Source organism: Medicago truncatula, chromosome 4, assembly GCF_003473485.1.
Source record: "Medicago truncatula cultivar Jemalong A17 chromosome 4, MtrunA17r5.0-ANR, whole genome shotgun sequence".
Classification (NCBI taxonomy): domain Eukaryota; kingdom Viridiplantae; phylum Streptophyta; class Magnoliopsida; order Fabales; family Fabaceae; genus Medicago; species Medicago truncatula.
Window position 1 is genome coordinate 38,949,107 of NC_053045.1, and position 17,297 is coordinate 38,966,403.

The 17,297-nt window shown below is 31.2% G+C and overlaps 1 protein-coding gene and 1 long non-coding RNA gene across 3 annotated transcripts; one reads left to right on the forward strand and one right to left on the reverse strand.

The window, feature by feature from the left end:
- The first annotated feature begins 7,395 nt into the window (after positions 1-7,395).
- LOC11419382 (uncharacterized) lies at positions 7,396-11,568 on the forward strand. Of its 2 annotated transcripts, XR_003011455.2 has the most exons (6): positions 7,398-7,513; positions 7,647-7,717; positions 7,884-7,950; positions 8,292-8,507; positions 10,779-10,836; positions 10,959-11,568. It is a non-coding gene; the product is annotated as an uncharacterized lncRNA (long non-coding RNA). The 2 variants fall into 2 exon arrangements; XR_003011456.2 differs by lacking the exon at positions 7,647-7,717 and having other exon boundaries at positions 7,396-7,513.
- Positions 11,569-12,583: 1,015 nt separating this feature from the next.
- LOC11414126 (uncharacterized) lies at positions 12,584-16,822 on the reverse strand. The gene is made up of 4 exons (XM_024782060.2): positions 16,670-16,822; positions 14,478-15,508; positions 13,346-14,389; positions 12,584-12,975 (listed from the first exon to the last, which is right to left on the reverse strand). The coding sequence occupies exons 2-4, from the start codon at positions 15,495-15,497 to the stop codon at positions 12,949-12,951; spliced, it is 2,091 nt and encodes a 696-aa protein (XP_024637828.1). The 5' UTR covers positions 15,498-15,508; positions 16,670-16,822; the 3' UTR covers positions 12,584-12,948.
- Between the last annotated feature and the right edge of the window lie 475 nt (positions 16,823-17,297).

The following is a 17,297-nucleotide window of genomic DNA, read 5'->3' on the forward strand; positions in this document are numbered from 1 at the left end:
GACTAATTTGAGATGTGATTATTCGTACTAGATAATGAATGACCTCATTCGTTTGTATATATATAGGTCTAACTCGAGATGTTGTTATCCATGCTAAAACATGAACACTTCATTCGCTTGTCTTCGAGTAAGCTCTAAGAGAACGTGTTACAATTGATTAAACAATTCAAAATTTTATTTATTTTTTTCAAAATATTTTGCATGGTCATGAATCTATGGCCGACAGTTTTCTACCTTTATTTTTTAGTACATGCTAGCAGTATTATTTTGGTTGGTGAATTTAATAGTAGTTGATCTTTCATTTCTTTTTTCTTTGGAACAATCTCTTATTTCTATATCTACTACTATATATGGCATGATCAAAATATACAGATTATTTATCGTAAGAATTCAAAATGTATAATAACTAAACGACACTCGTATATTCAACTAGTATAAGAATAGTATTCTGAATATAATTAAGTTGGTACGATGCAGTGGACCCTAGTCCCTAGAGGTCAATTGGGTTCCAATCAGTTCAAAACCTTAGCAACCTCCCAGCTCCCACGCACGTGGAGAACAAGAATCCTATAATACTCCAAGATACTCCTAGTTTTTTTAGGGGGAAGACCAAGATAGTTGTATTGCCATATGAATTTAATTTTGTTTTTTTCCCGGTGGATGTATTGTGGTATTTAGGAAAAACAAATTAAAATTGATGATATCAAATCATTAAACCGATAGAATTACAAAATTATTCAATTTTTTATCACGAATATGTTGGTAATAATTTCAAATGAAAAATATCTATTGAAACTATTACTAAATATGTTGAGTGTTTTTTTGTCTTAACCCTCTGATTCTCGGTGAACGGGGTTCTCGTAATTAAAGTTCCGTTGTAAGATATGTATAGTCTAATCGAGAATTATTCCACCAAAATATTGAACTTATGTTCTTTCAAATGATTTATTTTTTGGTGAAGTTCATTCAATATGTATGTGTCACGAGGAAACTATAAGTATTAACTCCAAGGGTTTTACTAAAGGAAAAACAAAAACTTAAAGGGATTGGTCTAGTAGTAAAAAGATAGGTTTTGAATAGGTTCTAGGTTTGAGTTTTGCTAATATCTTTGGAGTGATGTAAATGAAAATACATTGATAAGTATTTTTTGAGCCTGAAAATTTTGCATGTCTTGAACTAATACACCATCTCCTCACCCAAAATTTTTATTAGAAAAAACTGATTTACGTTTCTTGAGTAGTAAAGATTAATTAAAAGTGATTTTGTAAAACTGACAAGTACTAAAATATTCAATTTTTGACAAGGAAACAAGTGATAAATGTTCTTTAATAATAACCAAACGTTAATTGCATGTACACAAATTGCATAGACTACCAACAATTTGTATGGCTTATAAGTGAAACTAATACATTATAATATCTAATAAAGTAGTTTCGTTATTTGAATTAGTAAGAAGTTTCATCAATTGATCAACCTAAACAAAATACCCACGTCAGATTGTCATCCTGAAATCGATGAAGGAATGAAAAATTAGTTTGACTATAAGTAAAACTAACACATTATAAAATTCATATTTGTATTACCTTGTCGATTAAGCAGTACACCATACATCCCTCTTGTGACAACCACAATAAAGCATTAATGGTCGTTCAAGGTACAATGTTAATGACCGAAAAAAGCTTCTACCAAAGGAAGAAACAAAATACGAGTTAAAGAAAGGAGGAGTAATAAAGATGCGGAATTGTGCAATACAAATGTTATACGTAAAGAGAATAATACTTTTTACGAATGATTGATGTTTAAAAGACAGATGAATCATATCTCAACCAACTCGTATATTGAATTTATAGACGACAAGTTTTTAGTGTAATATGATACTATAATCCAATAAAGATTGGAGGGAAGGAATGAAAGTCAAAGAAATAAAGAGGGAGGTTCAAACATTGACTTTAGAATTTCATTCAGCTCAAATAAACTCTTCGAATACTCCCGATTATTGTCTTTTTAGGGTTCACCTATTTTTAGAAACTCTCATTCGCCGATTTTCATTCTTGACTTCTCACAAGGTATGTATGTATATTCATTACACTTTTTTTCTTTGAATTTGTTTTGCGGTGATTAACTTGCTTTTTTTTTTTTTTTGGATTAAAGTATATTATACCCACTTTTTAAGCATGCTCCATCATTATTGTCTCTCGTCCGAACAACAACAACCATGGCTAGCAACAAGGTCGTCAATAAGTTGGTCAATGGTCGTCTATAAGGATAATGCAAAGAAAAGTTGTTAAAAATTGAAAGGAAAAGTAATAATCAAAGAGGGATCCAAGTTTCCATTATTTTGCAAACTTGAAGCTTTCAATATTCGTTTTATGTTTTTATAGCCTTCAATTTAAATATGATGTTGTGATTTTAGATGTTGTAGAAGATGAAAGGGGAATTATGAGATATTCGCAAGCTTGCTATAAGTTTAAGAAATAGCAGTTAGATAACTACATAAATACCATCGAGTTGAATCATAAGTATTGGCCAATCGTTGTAAGTTAATTGTTTATTTAATGTTAAAGTTTATGTTTTTATTTCGATTTTTTGTTTGTGTCCGAGAATCGTTATATTACAGTTGTGTATGCATCGTTTATTCTATTGGGTATCTTTATGTAGATTTTGAAGCATTGACAACTTTAAAGATATATCTTTGTTAAAAAAAACTTTAAGAAATATCTTTTGAGAGATTTTACCTTTAAAATGTATTTTGGACGTTGTTTTCTTTTAGATTTCTTCTAGATTATGCATTTGTAGAACATATTTTTCATTTATCTACTACAACAATCTATATTAGATTTTTGTGTAAATCTTCACTTTATATTGTATAACGGTGAGATAATTAAAAAAGGTATATAGCTAAATGCTCCATTATTTTCTTTATTCGTATTCATTACTCTAATTTTTATTGTTAGATCTTTTAATGATAGTTGATTAAAATGGAACTTATTGTGAATGAGAATGCAAATGAGGTTGAAGTTAGATTCAAAAACACTCGATGACAATCCAACGTCACATCAATTAAGTATCAAATTTTTAATTATAGAGTCTCCAATCAGCTTGCTAATTATATTTTATTCATAACTATATGTTGAAAATACAAATGTTATATTTTAATTGTTGAAGAAGATGAAAGTGAACTTACTAGATATGAGCAGACTTCTTATAAGTTCAAGAAATAACAGTTAGATAATTGTCAAAATACTATTGAGTTGAATCCAGAGTTTAGGTCAATTGTTTATTCAATGTTGAAGTTTATGTTTTTATTTCAGTTTTTTATTGGTTATGTGATCGAAAATTGTAAAATTATGATTGTGTATGCATTGTTTATTCTATTTTAATATGATTTAAACATTTGTTAATTAATAGTTTTATTAGGTTTTAGGGGGTGTATTGGATTAGAATTTTAAACGATAATTGTTGAAAATTTTACCCTATACCCCAACTGCTATACCCCAGTCCTTACAAACAATCTAAAATATCAATTTTTAACCTATTTCCAAATCACATCCATCCACTCCATGTTTTGCAAAATAAAAAAAAACACAACATAACGGTACAATTTCAATCTCATTTTTATTTTGTTCAACTCTTAGTTCATATAAGCTAGTTGAAACAGAGATATTTTTATTGTAAGTTTTATATAAAATTATTTATTATATGAACTATTATAAAACAAAGACATTTTTATTTTAAAGAATATAAAACAAAGGCATGTTACTAATAGTTCATATAATAAATAATTTTGTTTTATCAAACTATAAGCTAGTTGAAAAAACTTTTTATCAAACACATCTTATTCTATCAAAACAAACTTATAAACTAGCTTATTTGTGTTACCAAACACAACCTAAATGAGAGCTAACCAAAATGTTTGTTTTTTAGCCTCATAAAAATGGAGGACCAGTGGAAGAAACCTTCAAAGGTTGAATTTGAATTACACAAGGTGAAAGACAATGAGAAGCTAAAAAGTCCTTTGACAATTGCAAAAGAATTTGAGACGCTAGTATCAGTAATTATGATTTAATTAATTTTTTTGTAATATATTTATATATATATATATATATATATATATATATATATAAGACATTTAAATTCAACTATTTGTGTATAGGTGACGGAAAACAACATGGCATACATGATACTTGGACTCCCTAATAGTTATCCCCCAGATAATATATGATTTTATTTTTTGTTTTCATGATTAGAGTGTTGTTACTATTACTAATATTATTATTATATTATTATTAATACTATTATTAGGAAATTTTATAGGTTGTGAGGACCTCTGCATTGTCAGTTATATCAGTTACCCAAGGACAGCAACTGACAAGTTTTATAAAAATAATGAGGATTATTTGAAAGCGGGTAATTTTATCTTTTGTTCTAGGCACAAGTAATTCTCGGTTTGCTCTCTTATATGGATTTGACATAGATTTTATGTATACACTGAGTGTATGGTCTTTGTCTCTCTTTCTATTTTTATTGAGTTCAATCGTAGATAAAAGTGACAAAATAGACACAACATTATGTATTGGGTCAATACGCAAAACACGTGTTGGATCCAAGCAAAAATCTCTGGAGCACACTCCGTGTGGTGTCCATAATGACATGGATCATCTACCAATCCATCCGACAAAATATTTGAAAGAAAATACAATGAACAAAGACCACCAGATGATTAACTTAGCTTACTGTTTTTTAGAGTGCCATAATGAATGGATTTGATGGATTTAGTCCATTAAAATCCTCTAATTTTCTTCTTAAAAAAATTCATCCAATCCAATTCATTATATAAAGTTCATCAAATCTATTCATATGGATGAATGTCTACCCGATTCATAACTTAAAAAGTATTATTTGTTTTTATTTTAGTGTTTTTGTTACACTTCTTTTTTTCTTCATACAATTGAATTTTATATGAAACATTTTGGTTATATTTTGATGATCTTACTTTATTAATGATTAAAACTCATAAACAAGAGGTTTTGATAATTTTTCTTACTATGATAATGATTAAAACTCACAAACAAAACGTTTTTATAATTTTTTTATGATTTGAAATTTGATGCTCATTAAACTTTTGTGATTTGTTTTTTTTTTTTTTTTGTGAAATTTAAAATTAAAAAGTTTTAGGGTTGTCTACTGATTCATTGAATGAATCATAACCCATTATGATACACTAGATCCCAATACACACAAGGTATTAACAAAAAAAATAAAATCTAATTGACCTCTTGTTTTTGTGTCATATGAAAAGCGTTTGAATAATTTTATTTAAATTTAGGCTTAACTGCACTTTTAGACCTCTATCTTTCCAAAAGTTGCGGTTATGGACCCCTAACTAATTTAAATACAAAACAGCCTCCTATGTTTTGATTCTTTGGCAGTTTTGAACCCCCAGTCCAGTGTTGACTCGGTCAACGCTGATGTGGCACCCTAAGTGAGGTGCCACGTGTCAAATTTTTTATTTTTATTTTGCCTTGGGGGGCCAAAACTGCCAAAGAATCAAAACATAGGGGGCTGTTATGTATTTAAATTAGTTAGGGATCCATAACCGCAACTTTTGGAAAGATAGGGGTCCAAAAGTGCAATTAAACCTTAAATTTATTGTAAAAGTTCAAAAAATAACTTAGATAATTGCAAAAATATAATGCTATCAAATTGAATCTTGAGTTTTGGTCAATTGTTGTAAGTTAATCGTTTATTTAATGAAGTTTATGTTTTTTATTTAGAGTTTTTTTATTGGTTATGTGTTCAAGAATTGTTAAATCATGGTTATGTAGGCATTGTTTATTCTATCTGGTATCTTTGTGTAGATTTTGAGTTTTGAATTCTTAGTTTGCATTTTATCTTTCAAAAACTTAAATTGTTGTTTTAATATTGTGGCAAAAGCACAGAGAGACAAGTGCACAAGTTACATCCTATCAGATAGATGACATCATTTGTCCTAGATAATCCATGTTTCACCAACGGTGTTGCACTGTCCAAGTATGAAAATTATATCTTGCGTTATGTGAAATTTCAAAGTGAGCACAAATATATGATGAGATTGTTTTGTCATATCTTAGCTAACCAAGAAGCTTTCTTAATTATCTGCAGCCAACAACCACTTTAAAAGCAATGTTATTTTGGGTGTTGCTTCTACATTGGTACTCACTCCATTAAACTTTATGTTTTTCTTCCTCCTCATGGACTTGAAAATTCAAACAAGACATGATCTTAAATTGGTTTTATTCAATATGAATTCCTTGACTTATGATTCTGAAGATTAATTAAAATGGTCAATGTTTTGTGGATAAGAATGCAATGGTGATGATGAATTAATTAGTGACAACTTATTGCATAGACAATTTGATAGCTATAATAGATTTACTTAATTTGGTAATAGATATAGTTGCAGTTTACAAGTTGGTTAGAATTAGTGTTTGTTGTGTTCAAGTGAGTTTGATAAAATTATGTAGAACGGTTGTGATTTTACAAAAACTATATTTTGTAGTTTCAACGGTGATTTGTTCAATTTACCGTGATACAAAATATGTACTTAATTAAGATTACTTTATTTTAGATGGATCAATATATAAAGTGAATCCGACACTATTTTAGTCAACTTTTTTCATTCTAACAATTTCAAAATAATCAACATTTCTTTCTATTAGTTTTTAAATAAACAGCTTATACGGTAAGATGATGCATTCATTGGTTTCAACTTTACCATAGTTAATCTAAGGTAAATTATCTTTTACAATTAGAGAAAACCTTGACTATTTTCTTGCGTAGAAACAAGTAACAACAGTTAAGTCATCTTGCATCGTGTATCTTCCACTCATACCATTATATGAATATAAATGATGTAATTACTAAACTTTCCTTTGCCAGGTGAGTTCCTAAGCTAGATCTTTGTCCATGCCACTATCGATGGGTTATCTACTGATTCATTGAATGAATCATAACCCATTATGAAATATTGGACCCCAATGTACACAACGTATTAACAAAAAAAATCTAATTGACCTCTTGTTTTTGTGTCATATGATAAACGTTTGAATATTTTTATTTAAATTTATTCTAGAAGTTATGATTTTATATTCGTATGAAAGAGAATTATGCCCTTTTGAATATAGGAAAAAATTTATATTCATATTACTCTAATCCAACGTCAATCTAATGATTAAAATGAAATTTAACGTGAATGATAATACAAATGAGGTTGTAGTCAGATTAAAAAACACTCAATGCAATCCAACATCACGTCAATTTAAGCATCAAATTTTTAATTATAGAGTCTCCAATCAGCTTGCTAATGACGTTTTATTCAAAACTGTATAATGAAAATACAAATCTTATATTTTAAATGTTGAAGAAGATGAAAGTGAACTTATGTAATATGAACAAATTTCTTATAAGTTCAAGAAATAACTTAGATAATTAAAAAAATACTATTGAGTTGAATCTTGAGTATTGATCAATCGTTGTAAGTTAAACGTTTATTTCATGTTGGAGTTTATGTTTTTTTATTTTTGAGTTTTTTGATTGGTTATGTGTTTGAGAATTGTTAAATTATGGTTGTGTATGCATTGTTTATTTTGTTTGGTATCCTTGTGTAGATTTTCAATTATCGACAACTTAAGGATATATCTTTGGTGAAGATGAAAATGTTAAACTTCTTTTTTTATTGGTACAATTAAATTTTATATATTTTTGTTATGTTTTGATGATCTTACTATATTAACGATTAAAACTCATAACGTTTTGATAATTTTTCTTACTATGTTATGTTCCCTTAGATACACTTTTAATTTTCTATTCAAGTTTAATGTTCTCAATTCTCACTACTTCTCTAGGTGATTCCATTCCCTATTTCTTTGCCTCCGCTTTCAGTTATTGACCCACTCTCCTCCTCTTGATTAGGTATGCATTACATCTCTTCGTTGATTATCTAATAATTTTGATAACCAATTTTAATTTAATTGTGTACTTTGTTGTTAGATCTCTTTAAGCATTTCAATCCGTAAATTAACCAAAATTTCTGCCATTAAATTAAATTATATAATGTGTTAACACTTTTGATGAATGAATGAGTGACTATTGTAATCCAACTAGCGATCATTTTCAGTACACAATTTCAATTGGATTACCCAAAACTTCATATATTATACATTGAATTGGTAACTAGGTAAACAAAATAATAACATGATTTACTTGTCACTCTTCCAATTTTTTGCATTTTTATTGTATTATTTTGAGCACAGGTAGAGCTCCAATGTCATCACCAGATGTGCATAAGATTGAAAGATATAATGAAGGTGACATGAAAGATATAATAAGCGACTTGCGTGACGCCATTCTTCATTATATTTTGTTGTTTTAAAGGTCTAGAACACTCAAGTTATCTTGTGAATAAAGATCTTTCAATTGAAGATCATGAAGACGACATTGCAAATTTCGAAAACTATTCAATTATATTGGTGAGTTGTTTCTTCTCTTTCCTTTTTGAATATATAAAACATAAAAAAGTTTCGAATATCACATTTAGATTATGGAAATGGAAGTTTATATTTTACATATAAAATATTTTCTTATTTCAAAACTTTAAATGTAAAATATATTTTATTGAAAGATAATTTGTAAAGACATTTTTCTTCTATCGCGATGAATACTTAAAAAACTTGTTGGTATAGAGATAACATTGAATGAAAATAATGCGTGTGCCAATAATTTCTATATATTAAAAAAACAATTGTAAAACATGAAAATGATATATTTTTATGTAACCAACTATTAATTATATTGGTTGGACCATCTGTGTCATATGTTTTCTTGAAATAGTATTTTAGGTGTAACCTACTTATCTGTATTGGTTAGACTCATGTTGTTATAGGTTAATGTTTTATAAATACTACAATATAAACATGCAACTTACATAAGATCAAGATGCAACTTCTCAGTAGAATCTCCGACACCTGATCAGAGCACTGCTACTAAAACTCCAAAAGCATAAACATAAAAATGAGAAGACATCATGCTGTCCTCGAGTACTCACGTAGACTTAATCGTCTCGTGCACGTCTACAACACAGGATGCAGACGACCAAAAAGTCACTGGAGGATAAGATATACGTTCAACATAAAGAAAATATGAACTCAAGCATAATATTTAGGAATCAAACATCACATATAGATACACATACTCATTTCCTAAAATACTATATTCGCATATCATCTCATTAAATCAATTAAAAAAATACAACAATTCTCAAATTATCATCATAAGATGTAACAAGTATTCACATTGTTATTTTACCATCAAATCGAATATATATCATTCACACTTCTTCACCATCACTAAATATCCCATGAACACACATGGTCATGTACGCATATTCACGTAGATTCACATAATCAAACCACGACTCTCACACAGACTGATATGTATGTGATGTTCTAGTTCGACTATATATACATGTGGTACCAAGTTTTGGATGTTGGAGTTATGTTGTTGAGTGATCCCCCGTCTTTAAATATTTGGATAATGTGAGGTATATTACCGATTAATCCACCCGTCTTTAAATACCCTTCTTTAAATAGGACTGATCATGATTGATGAATACTAAATATAGACTCGACATTGCACGACTCTATGTAGTTCAAGTTACATGATCCCTTCATCATATAGCATAACATCACACCCAGTGGCGGAGCCATAAATTTTGTAGAGCCTGGGCAAAATTTTGACCGCAAATTCACATGTGACATAATATATAAATAGTCATAAATCAAAATACAAGAGATTCATCATTTTGTCAATAAAAGTACAATTTAGTGACAGCTCTAACCGTAGGTAAAGATCCATAATATTTTTAAAATGGTCTCTTTAAAATTGCCTACGGATCTTGGTTGATATTTTTGGGGGTGCCAAATATATGTAGACTATATATAAATTGTTACAAACTAAATTCATAGATTGTAAGGTGTCCTGTTGGTTGAGTTTGCATGAATGTTTTTTTAGTGAATGAAAATAAAAAAAATACATTTAAATTCAGAAAAATGGAACCGATAGAACTTGAAGTCGTGATAGAAAGTCTATAAGTACTATACTAGCCCTATATGTGGGTGAAGATTGGGCTTTGAACTCAGTGCCTTACTGTGTCAAATCTTCTCTTAAATTACTACAAATTTCCAATTTTGATGGAGCTCAATAGGAAGTCAAATTTGTCAAGTTTTTCTTAGAAAATGCCACATTTTTAGCAGAGATCCAGATAGTCTGTTCGAGAAATTTATCAGCTGATTTTGAGAAGCTGGCTGTTGTAAGAAACCAATTGCAACATGTTGGCCGGGGAAGCTGTGCCATCAAGTTTTAGTAAATTCTCTTTCTTTTCTTTACGAGGGATTCAATTAATCCAAAACTTAAAGCATGGTTAATGAATAAATAGCTTCACTGGTTAGACAACTAAGACAAGTTTATGGAAATTCCCTGTGAATTAAATCAGTTTATAAAATTGGACAAACTTTGTTTGTTTTGTTGGTGAATGTTAATAAGGAAATGGAACAATGTAATTGTTTAGAATGGCTTCAGCAGCATATCAAATCTTTCTTTTCCTTTGCTTTTGGTTGTCGAGGTTTGATTGGTGAATCTGAAATATGTGTGTATTATTATAGGAAGGGGTTTGAGTTCATGAGTCTGAAATTCTGTTGATCTGCTCATTGATATATATCTGTTTTCACTTTTCACTGTTTCAGTTAAAGATCCAGGTCTTCTGATTCTGAATTCCCCGATGATGATACTGACGAAAATGAAGTGAGTAAAATACATTTCATAACAGTGCGAAAATAGTGAACACTTTCTTGTTATTAGTGGCTGTTTCACTGTTAGATAGAACACCTAGAATGAATTGGTCTAATATTTGGCATTGTTTTCAGGCTGCAAACTCTAGGGTGGTTCTTGTGCCTGGCAAGAATTGACATTCTCCGATTGTCAAATAATTTTCTCAGTCTTCATCCTATCCTTACTGTTAGTTATGTATATGAAGGATTTGAGTTTTATAGTGAACCTATTATGCTATTTCCCTTTCTTAATCTTTGAGATTTTGTGGATTCTAAAATATGAGAAATTCAACTTTCTAATCTCAGACACTTCGAAAAAATTGCAGCATCATGGATAAAGATCTCCAGATGAGTTGTGAAAAGCCAGAAGCTATGCTTTTTGTCGCAGTGGTATAAGCGTAGATTTTTGTGTTCAGTGATTTTCTGCCAATTATTGAATCTTCTATTTCCTCTAGTACTAGTTCTTTAAGAACACCTGTCATATCTTTATTTCCATCAAGTTTTAGTGTTAATATACAAGTACAAGTATGGCAAAATACCATGATGTTGCCAGATTTTCATGAAGAAAGATCGGTGCTGAATATTACCAATATTAGGAAATCAAAACCAGAACAAGTTTCCTAAAAAACATTTTAATTCCATCTACATTATTAAATTTCAGGGTTCTACAATATCCCAATGAATTCTTGACACCAAACTGTCCACTATAAACCAGTCATTATGATAGTGATTTACAATGGAAACTGCCTCAGCTTAATCTATCTTTAAATATATAAACTAGATTATAGCAGTAGACAAGCACATCATAATGCTAGATAAAATCTTTCATTAACGCAATTTTTATTATCACAATTTTGATTGAGATGGTAAGTTTTTCTAAAAAAATCAACACAACAATAAAGTTTCAGTTGCTGTTACTGCCTCAATAACGTTTGGCAAGTTATTTTTGTTACGAACAACGTTTTCCAAATTAAGGATCGGGAATATTGGAACAGGACTTTTCCGTATTATATTGTACCTTAGATAGGAAGTTATTGCAAAGGTGATACTAGTCATCAACGAGAATTCAGGGAGGTGAGTGATTATTGATGCACAATACATGTGACTCGTAGCATCCTTTTAGACAAAGAGACGTAAAATCTCTTTACATTGAAAGAGAGATTTTGAGGTTATGCATGAATGAGATTGTATTGTTGAAGAAATACTTGTAATAATGGAGGAATTTTACAATAAGACGTATATTCTTTTCAAGAGTTCGAGAACATTGTAACTCTACAGTTAAACGCCTTTGACTTAGAACACTAGTAGAGTGAGTGACCTTCAGAGAAATTAAACTAGGGAGGCGAGTGATCGTTGCTACCGTGTTGTACATAGACCCTACAACAGGGAGCTTCATGATAAATGTACAGTTACACAAACGTTACCAAATCAAAGTTCCAAACACACTAAATAGATCCAAATTTCTGAGTGAAGACTTGGATCAGTGTCGATTGATTTTGTGAGTTTAATTACACTGCCATATAGAATTGGCGGAGAAAGTGCCCTTTTACCTGACGAAGCACCTATAAACTATGCACAAGGTTCATGTTAGATTGGCCACTTCTGCAGCAAATCCAATTTTCAGAGTGCAAGATCAATTTTACCAAAAAGTAGATTGGATCTTCTAGTATCTGAATTTCATCACACACCAATACTAGGACTATTAACAATTTACTACACAGTTGAAGAAAATTGAAGAGCAAGATCTTCAGTTATCATGAAATTATTTTCTATAGCATCTTTTGAAGATACAATTATTTTTAGGAAAAAGACCTTTGCTCCAAATTATTGCAGGAACATATCACCATTAAGATGGTGTTGTTACAAAGACAACTTTGAATTGAAACCACTTATTACATTTGATTTACAGGATAATAAAAAGACAACTTTGATTTATACTTTGAATTGTATACTACCTATATGTATATAGAACCAAAAAGGAGATAAACCTGTAGGATGAAAACAAAGAGAGCAAATAATTACATTGAGAAAAAGGTTGAAAATTCAGAGTGCAAATCATATTATCAGAAGTCCACTCTTCAGAAAATCAGGCTTCCGGAATAGGTGCCAGTTCCTGAAAAGAAAAATTGAAGGAACATAAGCATCACCAACCACATGAGCAATAACAGTTGCACTAAGGCCCTATTTGAATAAACAAGTTAATTAAGCGAGTATAGCTTAAGTGCTTACAAATAAGTGCTTATGTATAAGCTATTTCTATAAAAAGAAAAAAGAAAATCAAAATGTTCTCATATAAGCCACATGCTGTTTTCATAAGCTATCATAGATAACTTACGGAAATAAGCTGAAAACAGCTGATTACATGTCATAAGTAGTTTACATAAACTATCTTTAACAGTCTCATAGTGTATATGCCAATAAATAAGCTCAAATAAGTAGATTCCAAACAGACTCTGAATGATCAAAGGAGTTAACCGAATTACCTCAGTAAGCCTCATATGCCCGTGATGAGCATTAGTTTTAACGATTATTTCCCACTTGGGATTCAGTGGAGCTGCATTGGGAGTTTGAGTTGGGGCATAAATGCCGGCAGCAAGGTTAGACCGTGAAGACATATTCTTAGAGGAAACTGTTGGTAAAGTGCGCTTAAGCCAAGACTCTGAAGGAGCTTTAGGCGAAGGAAGTGCAAGAGGATGCTTCACAGAACTTGTATTTGATGTCTTTGTGTGGCCTAGCTTCATAGGAAACGGGTTTTCTGAGTCATTCTTCCTGCCACCTACCACCTTTAAGCTAGTCAAATTACTACGATTCACATTAGAGTCATGAACATTAGCGCATTCTTGATCCACCAATTTTGCAGCACACTGGCTCTTTAAAACGAATTCCGAGTCACTAGCCAATTTCAAGTTTCTCAATGGATCAGGATTCTGAATTAGGCCATTGGAACTTAATTTATTGCTTGGAACTTCATTATTCGACTCTATTTTCTTGTGTCCGGCCATTTTCGGTCCTGCTGTCTCACTAAAACCGTGATCTAAGTTACTTCCTTGCTTTTCGGTGTTTATTTTGTTGGAATGATTTGTCATTTTCTTCATTTGCATAGCATCATTTGATCTATCAGAACAAACCAAGAGAGATGAATCAAGAAACACTGATCCTTTCGGCTGTAATCCAGGTTTTCCACCCACAACAACCATGTGTTTACTATCCTCCATTGAAGACTCTATAGAAAGATTTGTATTGATGCTACCATCTTTTCTTAAAGCTTCGAAATCATCCTCTCTGCGATCAGTTGGACACTTCATTTCAGAAGAAGCCTTTTGTACAGAATCTACATATAGAGTTTTCTCAACGACAGGGCTTTCACAGGTTGAATCGAATCTAGTCCTGACAGAGGCTGGTAATTTGTCGCAACCTCTTCGATGTGGATCGATGTCACGCTTAGGTTTTTCCTGAATACACAGAATATCCTTCTCTTTAGTAAAGCCAGACTGGGACTTTTTCCCGTAATTAGCAGTTCTGGGATGCTGCGGGGAAAATATGTGAAGAAAAGAATATTAGAGCATAAAGTAAAATAATAACGAAAGCGAAAAAAAGGTTGGGAATAATGAATACCTCTTTCACAGTTCTTCTGTGAGAAGCAATTGATTTACCCTGCACTCCATGAATTGAAGAATTTACAATCTTATCCTCCATTTTTAATCCTTGTAATGGATTCAAAAGACAGAACCGAGGAAATAGTCCACAAACTTTCGGTGCATAGCTTTCATATGTATCATTATCATCACTTTCATCTTCACTTTCCTCCCGGTCTGTAACTTGGACATAATGTGGCATAACCTTTTGCCATTTCTGATCCACGGGGCGGGGCTTAGCTCCACTCTCTACTTTCCTTACCTGTCTAGGCTGTTCTTGTCTAACAGCTGGCTTCCTTGATGCATATTGAATATGAGGTGTTTCAGAAGCCATTGCCTTTGCTGCAGGCAAGAACCTATCGATCATGAAATCACGAGCCTGTTGATCTGCTGAAAAACTTTCAGGTGGCTGAACCTCTCGATCACCGTATCCACTCAAACCACTCACACTGCAGTTCATGAAGAATGATTCAGTTCTAGAAAGTGTATCAAGAGCATCTACATAGGTCTCGTCCTCATGATCTGAACCGGAACTTTCTTTTTTGGGAACCACTTCATTTCGGCTGTCATGATTTTCCTCTTTACTCTCCAAAGATGCAACACTCATAGAGTTGGAGACAGTGCTTCCTGTTCTGGACTGACTAACCGATGTACCCTTAGGAATTTTATCAAAATCTCGCTGTTTGACTTTTAAAACCCTTCCCGGTGGAAGCTTAGGAGCGACAAGAGGCTCTTCAATATCCCTTGTTTGTAATTTGCCTTCATCCTTAGGTCTTCCAGGAGAGTTCTCCCATACAAAAGGAACAGTTCCAGGGTTACTCACCGGACCTGACTTCAACTCTGATTTGTAAGCAGGAAGACGAGTTCGTTTTGATACTGGCTTTTCGGTTTTCCTTTTATTGTTGTTTTCAGAAGATTCTGTTGACGATGCCCGCCTTACTGATAAAAGTGGCTGATCAAAATCCAATTGCTTTTCTTCCATTAGAGATTGTAGTATCATGTATTTGGTTTCTACAAAACATCAAAGTTAAGTCAAAAATTGAAACCAGAAATAAACTCTATATGAGTCACCATTTGCAGTTAAATATTGATGATACAATCACACAACAATGATTGAGTATGACTAAAAAGATGACTCACTATAAGATAGAGCTCAAGTCTAAATCATGATATAGCGCTCAATTTGATACTACCCTACAATATTGGACTACGTGGTTCATCCAATAATAAATCACATAATAATAGGAATATGATAGCATTGGATGCTATCCTATTAGCTTTTTACAAGATGGAAACAATTTGAGTTACAAGCAAGCTTCTCAAAAGCATTTCCATTGAACAAAAACCATATATTGATTTGACCCATATCAAGTTCCATACTATGGAGTAGAAAATTCAAAATTGTAAGTAACTGAACAAAAGTCAAATATTCCATTCTTCTCAACCAATAGGAAGCATGAGAAAATTCACAAGCAGGATATAATTTGACCCTTATGAATTATTTAAGTAAATATTAACAGTACTTCAAATAGCATAAATTAAAAAGTGTCATAATCAAGAATATGCAAATGAAAGTAAGTAATCGGGCTCAATTGTTTGGGGAAACCGAGTTCCATCATTCCTATGTGGAACAATTTTTTACCAGACTATACTTACCCTGCGGCCGAACTCCGGATTACCAGGTCAACACAAAAAAAAAAAAAAAAAAAAATGCAAATGAAAGATAGCTTAATCTAGAGTAGGCTTAAAGAAGCTTGATATGAAATTCCAATTCCAATGTTTGATCTGAAAATAGTATAAGATCCTAACCAATTCTCAATCTTAAAATAATAATAAAATCAAACATGATCGCTTTCAAGAAAAACACACACATCAGTTTCATTGGTTAAAGATAAGACTATAGTTGAATTTTATTTCATTTATTAATTACTATAAAAAATCAACTTCATCAAACAGGAACAAAAGCCATTAAGCTTTTTTGATTGAAAGTGTTCGAATTAAAAACAAAAAAAAAAAAAAACAAAATTTCATTCATTCACAACATAAAAGATGCGATTTTTCCGCGTTTTAAAACCAATCAAACAAACCCAATTGTAGCAATCATCAAAAAACAAGAAGCACCGACATAAACACAGAGAAAAAGAAGAATGAGCAAGAAAGGAAGGAACTCACGTAGTTCCTCTGAAGAAAACAGGGTTGAAAGTGTGAATCTTGGTTGTGAGAGAAGAAGAGAAGATTGAAGGAAGAAAAGGAAGGTTCGTTGGTAAGTTTCACGAGAATGTAGTGAAAGTGAAACTAGAGAGATAGAAAGAGAGAAGAGAAGAGAATAAATGAATTTGTACGCATTAAGGTGTACTGTTACTGTTTTTTGCCGCTTGGTTCTGACTTCTGAATTTACCAGCTGGTACTTACACACTAGAGAGTGCAAGTAACAATAACTACAAGTAAACAAACTCCTCTTCATATTAAACTAACTAATCTACTTAATTTTTATTTTTTTTTAAACTGTATGTCCAATTCAAATTAATCACATTTTCTAGTGATATGCCTTCAATTGTATCTTTCTTTAATATTTTTTTTTTTTTTTTTATAGATAGATGAAATGACAAAGCTATTATAAACTTACATATTTAAGTGGAGGTACCTGAGTTCGAAACCTGATCATGACATTTAGCCTAACAATTTCGGCATTTTACCAGTTGAGCTAAGACTTATGGATGTCTTTCTTTGATTAATTTAGCCATCAATTATGATTAATTTATGAAATTATTAACACAATAATATTCAAAAATGTTTTTGT

Bases quoted from the DNA above. Each gene is read 5' to 3' on its own strand.
- LOC11414126 (XM_024782060.2), bottom strand. From the start codon at position 15,497: ATGATACTACAATCTCTAATGGAAGAAAAGCAATTGGATTTTGATCAG. The intron at 14,390-14,477 runs GTATTCATTATT...TTTTCCCCGCAG, and splicing joins ACAGAAGAACTGTGAAAGAG to CATCCCAGAACTGCTAATTA. The intron at 12,976-13,345 runs GTAATTCGGTTA...TTTTCTTTTCAG, and splicing joins GGCATATGAGGCTTACTGAG to GAACTGGCACCTATTCCGGA.